Raw genomic sequence first — 9,607 nt, 5'->3', positions numbered from 1 at the left:
GTATAGCTCGACTCGGCTTGTGAGCTCGATGAGCTCGATAAGCTCAGCTCAACTCAAGCTCGTGATCTTCTCTTAGGCTCGAGCTCGATTTGAGACAGATTAAGAGTAAACCAAATAACATTAAACCAAACATAAAATTCATATTCAACATTTTAATTCTTTTTGACAGATCTTGTAGAATTATAGACTAAATTCATAAAGTACCACGATAAACAAAGTTTATTTCATTTTACATGTTGACTAAATGAATTACTTACAAATACACATAAAAAATCGACATCTACTTTTTAATAAAATAACAATTAATAACCAAACAACAACTTATTATCTAAAACTACGTGCCTTGATAAATGTCAAGAGTATTTTGGGACGGAGAGAGTAACTTTTTAAAGTGTTTTAGCATATAATAATTTTTTAAAAGATTTAAATTGCATTAATTTTTAATATAAAATAATTATCAAGCATGTTCACGAGCTTTTTGAGTCGAACTTGGCCTAGTTTGGTGTGACTCGTTAAGGTATCAAGTCGACCACAAATCTGAAACGAGTTATGACGTGCCGAACTCGAATCATCGTAAACCGACTGAATTCATTATTATCATCCTTAATTTTTTTAACCCCTTCTCGAAAACCCGTGATAAGATAAATTTCCTCTAAACTGTCTGCACACAGAGTCACTTACCTAAAGTCCCAACAAGTCCCAAGCCACCAATGTAAAAAAAAAAGTAGAGTCAATCCAAAATTTGACTTCTAAATTTTTAGATGTTGTGAAATGTGATGTGATGTGACTAATTTAAAATCGGTGGAAGTACGATTAGTTAAAAAGAAAGAAATAGAGAGATAGAATCATAACGTAGAAGTAGATAGATAGAGAGAGAAAGAGAGAGAGAGAGAGAGTCGAAGTGTAACAGCTCAACAAGCTCCAGAGGATCTAGGGTTCCTCGAATCTCTTTATCCAACCTCTTCTTCTTCTTCCTCCCAATTTCTACCCCTCTTTTTCTTTTTCACTCATCGGTTCAATTCCTTTTCATTATTTGATTAACAAAATTAGGGTTTTTTTTCTTATTTGGGGATTTTGCTACTTTTTTATGAGTTTAACTAGGGTTGCTGCGAATCTCAATCGATCCTTCTGATTAATGCCCGGAATTACAATTTTGAGATAAGAAGCAGATTTAATTTACTCCCCTTTCCCTTTTATTTAAAATTTTTTTGTTACCGATTATTATGCAAGGATCGCAGAAATCAAAAAGGGTTTCATGGGCTTCTGATGGAAATCTTTGTCAGGTATTTTTCCCGGTGAAAATGAAATTTAAGATTTCCAATTTTCAAGATTTCACGTCAAATTTGTGAATTCAGACGCCAAAAATTAAATTAATTAGCAATAATAATAAAAAAAGATAAAGGGATTATGTGGGTTCATTTGGAAATTTTATAAACTTAATAGAGAGAGATTGAGTACCCAAATTACAGATATTATTACTGAGAGAGAAAGTTCAAAGAATTAATCTTTGAATTGGGTGGTCAAATTAATGTAGTAACTTATACAGATGGATTATGCTTAGTTAGCAAATTTTATAAATGAAGTACTAGTAAGTTCGGACGGTACAGGATTATGTGAAGTTACAAATTGAATCTTACATGTATGTGAAAGATATAAGATAATGTACTAAGAACCCATTTTTGATGCGCATAAATTATGAGTTGAGCAATAAAAGGTTGAAATTTGATTATAAATATTGAAATTTATGCATTTGAAGTTCAGATATGGCATGGAATATTTGAAATTTTGCATGATAAAGTCCAGTTCTGAAGATAGTTTTATTGATTTCTGGTTGTGAATTTGACATATCAGTTGTTTGAATTGATGCTAAAGAAACTTAACTTTCAACTGCTTACTGTTGATTGTTGTGATAGTTCTGATAGGCTTTACAAATGATGGGTCTTAGAGAGTTACAGTCATTGGAAGTTGCTAGTGGTATGCAAGATTTATCTCCTTCTAGAGAAAGTTGGATTAGGATTTCTCCTCTGACTGCCATTCACTTTGTCCCCGAAATATCAATTAGCTTTCATCTGATAGATGGATTCTCAAAACATGTGTAAATGTGTTTATATTTGAGGTTAATAATCTCTGTGGATTCATAATATCTGTCACTATGAACTGGTTGGCTTCTATTTGGGGGAAAGGAGTAGTTTCTTTGATAACGGGGTTCATATGCTGAATGGTGAAGATGCCTAATCAGTTTTTTGTTTAATGTTTGTGGGCCTTGCATATTGCACCTAGTTTTTCTTTTATTATAACGAACCTTCTATTCATATTTGGAGGTGTCTAGCTATGTTGCGTGGGAAGGGAGAGTGGGAAATGGAAATGTAGATCCGGAGAAATGCAGAAACCCAATTTCATACAATTAGGAAACGTGAAAACGCTACTATTAAAGCAACAAATCAATTATTTCCGCTTAGAATTCTAAAATCGTTATATTTTTATATCACAAAAAGTAAATTAAGAGTTTACTATAATTAGCTTGACTATGAAGGAGATTATAAGAAATAAATGGTCTGTTTATGACAGTTAAGATCGTTGAAGTAGAAAAACTCCCTGGTCATTCAAAGCAAAACATCTATCTTGAGCTTTCATAGGGTTTTCATGTTTAGGAAACTGGATACAGGTTCATCGTAAGAGTTTCCAGAGCCCCATAGGTGTTTGGTGGGTATGAGATGATTATATCAGGATTCTTAGTGATAGTATGATAGATTGCTATAATATGGTTTCATCGTGCTTGTGCTATTTGCTTGGGATATAGGGTGATAAGGGTTATGTTGCAATTACAGATGGTCATTACCTATGTTACTTAGGTGAGATGAGATGAGCTGTAGTCATATACGGTGACGTCCATCTATTATGCTATTCCCTCATAGTTGTGCTATTTTCAAGGTTTTATTAGTGTTGGTGATAGTCACCACTCACGATGTACGTATTGATGCTTATGTTCTTGTACTTCCATACATATAGGATGATGACAGTTATGTCGCAACTAGTCATTTTATAGACGGTCATTACCTATGTTACTAGACACAGAGATTAGCTATAGCCATTCTAGTGCAGTCCATGTTTATTGTCACTACTTGACTCCTATATTTATGCCTTTTACTTTACTCATTGTGTTCTGCAAACATTTCTTCCAAAAGCAATTTTATTTATTCTCCTTTTATGGCTTTCTGAAAACCTTTCCATTTGTTTTTCTTTACATTTCTCTTTACTCTATTTTGTAGAATTTTGTAAAATATTAATTTTGTATCCTCATATTTTGGTTGTCTTTATGTGTCATTCAGTTCCTTGTTCCTTTATGATTTTTGTCCTCTTACTTCCCTCACTTTCACATTCTCATTTTCTTTGTTTACTCTCTGTGAGATTTTTCTTTATTTTGGTTGATTTATATGTCATGGAAATGATTTCTTACGACAATTCATGTTAGTCGACCCCAAGTCATTTTGGGACTAAGGCTTTGTTGTTGTTGTGGTTGTAGATGTGCTAGTAATAGCCACCTTATCTCTAACAAGGCTTACGCCCTTGTACTGGCATGCACATTGTTGATTTCTGAGAGCAAAGGAGGTGTTTTACGGATCTAGTTTTGTTTCCTTCTCTTTTAGCTATAACTTTGTTGTGTATTTAGACCTAATAAAGGTAATAGGAGAGAAAAAGAAATACAATGCATGTTATTGCTGTATAAGGGATTGTAGTTTTCTTGTTTTTCACGAGACATCGATTAGACAGTATACCGTTTAGGGTCGTGAAGAGTTTGGATTTGAGGAATTTTAAAGAAATGAGGGGAAGTCAAATATGACTAGGATGGAAGAGGTTAGTAATGATATGAAGAAATTAGGTTTGCACGAGCATATGATATTCAACCGAAGGGAATGGAGGCACAAAGTTTATGTGGATGATCATTGGAGATAAAATTTTGAGTCATATCCCGGACCCCTACTGATTCAGATTAAGGCACTGGCATTGTTGTTGTATTGGTGGCTTTGTACAACTATATCTTTGGTGATAGTAAATATGAGGCTTTTTTAAGTGAAAATATGAAGCATCTATCTTTCTTTCTCTCTAAATGCTTTCCTCAGCCCTCCTTTTCTTTTCTCTTAGTTTAAGCATGCATCAATGAATTACTCTCTCCCCCCCCCCCCCTCTCCTACCTCCATATATTTGATTTTTCTAATATTTTTTGTCTACTAATATATGCTATAAGAATCAAGCTCTCTTGCACTGCAAGCTTGTTGATTTGATTTGGTGTCACTGTTTCCTTTAGCAAGCATTCGCCAATGTGACACAATTTTGTTGAAACAATTAGGTGGAATTAAACTCTTGTGTTGAATAGGTAGGTTGAATTGTGAATAGCTTTTACCTCCACCTTTTTCAAGCATGTTTTAGTCCTTTTTTATTCTACCTACTGACTCTCTTCCACCATTTCATGGTGTGACTCATAAGAGAAGGCTTGGACTTCTTCTTTGTTTTTCTAAATTGGTATTAAGATGCTTTTCCTCCACTCTTCCGGGTATTCTGTTTGTCCTCCAAATCTTGCTGAGTATGTTAACCAATCAATCCCAATCTTCGCATAGGCATCTACAAACTTTTGCGATTTAATTTTCCACATTTTTCGACCACCCTTCATCTGTTTGAGGCTGAAATGATCATGAATGATAGAAAAATCAAAGACCTTTTGCATTTCTTATTTTGAAATTCTGATTTTTCTAAAAATTAAACTGGATTTTTTTTTTGCTTTTGTGCTCTTACTTCATAGCAAAGTAGTGGGTGCGTGATGATTCTTGAATGATTTGAGGGTAAGATCCTTTGAAGAGAAGGGCATCTGTGAAAAAAATAATAAGGGATCGAGAATAATTATATTTTAATTGAAACAAAACTTGATTAGTGGAAATTTTTCATAATGTGATGGCTGTACTAAGACCTGTGCATATTAGTATACACAACTCCCAACTCTAAACTTGGTATTTGGACGATATATACGTTTTTACAGAACTCATTCCTGAAGTAGTCGCTTGTAAATGTGTTTAGCAGCTGGAAGCAGTGCCACCTAGATTAGGAAGTACTTGATTGTGCTGGAATTCTTATTTTCCTGATCAACACTCTTATGCTTACAATTATAAACATTATGATCGAATTGTTCTACCTCTTCTCATGTATGTTTTGTCTTTGATTCCTTTTCCCTGTTCTGCTGCTGGAAAATTTGTCATCATGCGCACTCATCTTTTGCAAGCAATCTCAGTTATTGCCTTTTGTATCCAAAATAAGATGGGAGTATTATTTTTTTTTTTTTTTTTTTTGCTGTTTATATGAGATATGTGACATCTCATTGCCATCTGATTTAGCATTTGCATTGTATTTGGTCATTGTTATTTGAGGAGGTGGAAGGAGTGGGGAAGTTGCTCAAGGGACCCAAATAAGCATGCTGTGCATTTTTTAAGCCATAGATATTAATTTATCAGTGTGTGGAAATGTCGGATAAATATGTTGCTTCATTCAAAATTTCGAGCCCGTGTTACTCAGACTCTTCTTTCAACCCCAAGTATCTGTGTGAGTTCCTCAACACTCCGACATTGGTACAGATACTTTGCCTCTTCTTGTTGGGCTGGAAACATGTAATTTTTCATAAATAAGCCAATTTTTTGAGCTCTTTGTGCCATGCCTCAAGGCTATGACTATTTGAGGGGGACTGTGATGGATTATTTTGTCATTATCTGTCTAAGTAGAGCATCATATTGAGCGTTATATGCTGTTATATTTGTCAAAACAATATGCTGACTTTTGCTGGTGGTATATGATTTTATAAAATAATAAGGATTTGGTCAGGAAGGACAAGTGTACATAACATAGTCTAATGCCTTGAACAGGTTAGACTATTTCTATCGGAAGAATGTCCCTCACAAGTCGGGGCAAGTGCTCAAGATCAACTTCAAGCGAAGAAAATTTTGTCAGGCTTGCCTGTAAATGGATTAGTTGGGGACGACAATCTTCCACCTGGGTTTGAAGGTTTCAATCCTTCAAATCAAGTGAAGAACAGGTTAGCCCAGATTCCTGTTGTCAAATGGCGGTCCCCTCCAAAAGTAAGTGGCTGTTATATCTTTTAGTGCTTTAAGATTTGCTTGCAGCTCCATCTTTGATATGGTCTGTCCTTTTTGTTTATGCATTTGTTATGTTGAATGTCTGGCCTCTTTCTTTTTCTTACATCTCTTTAATTGGAAGGGATCTTTTTCCCTTCTTTTCTTCTCTTATTTCAAAGGGGTGGATGGTGTGGGGAGGGGAAAGGAGGGGCATCGGTGTTTATTTGGTAGGGTATCTAATAGCAAAACTTTTTATAGTAAGCCAATTAACACATGTATAAATGGAAGCTAAGTTCTATTTTGTATCTGTGTTGTGCAGTTTATATTGGATGTTGAGTGGCAAGTAGTCCGTGGGGAGGAAAGTAAAGAAGTGGAAATCCAAAATCGAAGAGAATTGAGAGTGCTTGAAGCATATTATCCACGCCAATCTGCGATTCCTCCAAAGTTTGACTATACCTGTAAACAATGCTTAGCTTTGTTTTGGATCTTGTGTGTTGGAAACTGATGCATATCATTCATTTTACTTTGCAGCCCTGCTGTAGCCCCAGATGTAGAATGTACTATTCAGGATGACAAAACATTACCTTCAGTCCCCATTACTCCAATTGAGGAAGAAGATCTATCAGGAGATCCCTCACCTGATAATGCTGCTTCCAGTGCTGCTATTAGTTCAAATTTGTTGTCGCAAGGGTCATATTCTTCTTCTCAAGGTTTTCCCGCTAATTCTAACAGTAGGACATTTGGTGTTTCCCCTAATTCTAGCAGTGGGATATCTGCGGCTGGAGTGGCTAGTTGTGGTCAAGAGGATGCATTAAAAGCTGCTCTTACTGCTGCAGCGAAGAGCAATGAGCAGATTGATCACGACTTGCTTGTAAAAATTCTCAGTGATCCAACAATTATAGGACAATTAGTTAGACAACAGGGTTCCAGCATGAGCATGGGGTCCCAGCCTGTGTTACCTAAACCATTGGAGGGTAACATTGCTAGGCCTCTATCATCTGGAGCACCTGTGTATAAGATGGATCCACCACCTTCTCAGTATAACAATGCCGAAACAGGATCATCCTCATCAGGAATGATGTCAAATGGGCATTTATACCCGTATCTAAATGGCACAGGACCTATGAGTATGACCCATCAGCAATCTGTCTCACTGCTCTCTGGAGTTGTCCCTCAAGTGCTCTCTGCACAGCCTCCTTCTCATCTGAAGGACCTCAACTACTACAAGAACTTGATTCAGCAACATGGAGGAGAAAGGCATACAGACTCTCAACATCCCTTTATAACCCATCCCATCCATCATGGAGGTGTAGTAGATCAAGATGTTGTAGATAATTCAAAACCAAGGGATGCAAAACATAAGATCATGAAACCTTGTATGTATTTTAATACTTCAAAGGGTTGTCGACATGGAGCAAATTGTGTTTATCAGCATGACATGTCGGCTCAGCAACGAGTTACTAGTATCTCTGAAATGCAGAGTGCAAAGAGAATGAAGATGGATAGGGAAATTAGAGGATCACAATCATACATTTAGTTCAAACATCAGTTCTTTTTTCGTTTCAGGTGCAATGATGAAGTCTCTGATCATATCTTTGCATCTCCAGAAAGTCTTGGTGCCAAATCCTTGCTTGCATGCTTCTCCTCCAAATCTTGATTCTTGGGCATGTGCGATGAAACCCGGTCTTTCTATAGACCCCCATGGTGGGGGAGATTTTGTCTTACCTGCAGATGGCTTCACCCTTGTGTGTATAATGCAGGAGGAGAGAGTTTTCAGCTTCATTTGGCCCCTTGTATGCCGCTTCGGCGTATTTTAATTTGTCTCCAGAGGGTTTATATCGTTTTCTGCTAATTGATTTCTTTACTCATTTCAGCACACCAATTTAAATGTTGAAATAATAGTGCCTAGATGAGTTCACAATGACTTCAGGGAATATAGATGCAGATAATTGTTTTGTATAGAATGTTTCTTTGATAGGTTATTCTATCAACAAGTCATAATTTGGTGGGTTAAAGTGACGTTGCCGCTTGATAAATCTGTGATGCAAAGATATGTAACTTGGGAGCCACAATAATCAAGCAGTTAGAAATGTATAGGAGGACTAGCACCAGATGAAAATAACAGGAGATTAGTCGGTATTTAGCTTTTTGGGTATGATTAATGGACCAATTGACAACCTGGTAATAAATTGATCCTGTGCGATAATATGGTAAAAAATCGGTCTGTTGGAGTTAAAAACGAAACCGGTGACTATTTCGCCAAAAAATAACCCAATTTTAGATCAACTAGTTCATGCATGCTATTCTCTTTATCTTTTTTAAGGTTATTTTACCAAGTATCATGACAAAAAAGTTTATTTATCAAATACTCCTATTGTTTTTAAAATTCACCGGATACTCTTTTGCTTACGAACGTTAAGTCTTCCGTTAATGTTTATTTACAAGTTTGCCCTAAGTCAACCTAATTAGTCCTAAATAAACCTAATTAACCTTAACTAATCCTAACCTCCTCTCTCCCCTAAACCACAACCCCTCACCCCTTACCCCCAACAACCCCAGCCCCACAAGTCCCCTCCCACGCAGCTACGACCGCATTTCCCTTCCCCCTTCCCTATTTAACTTTTTCTTTTGATACTAAAGTTAGTATTTAACTATTCCTTTCTATAAAGAAGATACTTCTTTGATTTTGAGTAAAGGTATTCATCACGAGCTTATCTGAATAACCGGCCTTGTTCTGTCTCGAATTCACGACACTGTAAAAATATCCCCCGCATCCCGTGCAGGAAAGAGCGAGGGGGTCCTGCCTCTAAGTTTACCTCTTGCATCCCTTAACCAAGAATAAAAATACAGTATGGAGCTACAGCCGCAACCACGCCTCCCCCCTTCGAATCCCGAGCCCACCACCCCCACCCTTTCGAATCCCGAGCCCACCACCCCTAGCCAGCTTCGAATTCGGGGCAAACTAAAAAGTAAAAGAAACTCGCCGGCGAACTGGTGTTGAATTGACGAGATCGAGTGATTTAGGGAGGGGGAGGCGTCGGCGAGGTCGGGGGAGGGGGAACTGGTGTTGAACTGACGATTGTGCGTGAGGGAGGGGGAAGTGCAAGGGAGGTCGAGGGGAGAGGGGCTGCCGGGGAGGGGGGTCTACGTAGGGGCGGCCAGGGAGGAGGAGGGGTGGGGCTAGGTTGGGTGGTGGGTCTAGGGTTGGGGGGATAGGGTTGGGTTAGGGAGAGAGAGAGTTTAGTTAGGGTTTAGTTAGGTTTAATTAGGTTTTTTTAAGTTGACAGAGTACTAACGTCCATCACCCAAAAGGGCATTTTGGATAATCTTTTTAAAGGTCAGCGGTATTTGGTGAATTTTTTTTGATGATCAGGGGTATCAGGTGAATTTTGAAAAAAGTGGGGGTACTTGGTGAATAATTTTTTTTATCAGGGGTATTTGGTGAAATAAACATTTTTATTATTTTAATCCTTCTTTTCTCGTATTTAAGC

The 9,607-nt window shown here is 37.2% G+C and overlaps 1 protein-coding gene across 1 annotated transcript; it reads left to right on the top strand.

Annotated features, from left to right (window-relative positions):
- Nucleotides 1-837: 837 nt before the first annotated feature.
- On the top strand, nucleotides 838-8,131 carry LOC104905774 (zinc finger CCCH domain-containing protein 6). Its single transcript, XM_010694406.4, has 4 exons — nucleotides 838-1,283; nucleotides 5,907-6,119; nucleotides 6,436-6,560; nucleotides 6,648-8,131. The coding sequence occupies exons 1-4, from the start codon at nucleotides 1,224-1,226 to the stop codon at nucleotides 7,651-7,653; spliced, it is 1,404 nt and encodes a 467-aa protein (XP_010692708.1). The 5' UTR covers nucleotides 838-1,223; the 3' UTR covers nucleotides 7,654-8,131.
- The last annotated feature ends 1,476 nt before the right edge of the window (nucleotides 8,132-9,607 follow it).

Source organism: Beta vulgaris, chromosome 1 (assembly GCF_026745355.1).
Source record: "Beta vulgaris subsp. vulgaris cultivar EL10 chromosome 1, EL10.2, whole genome shotgun sequence".
Taxonomy (NCBI): domain Eukaryota; kingdom Viridiplantae; phylum Streptophyta; class Magnoliopsida; order Caryophyllales; family Amaranthaceae; genus Beta; species Beta vulgaris.
Note: the sequence above shows the minus strand (reverse complement) of the source record. Positions and strands in the feature narration are given on the sequence as shown.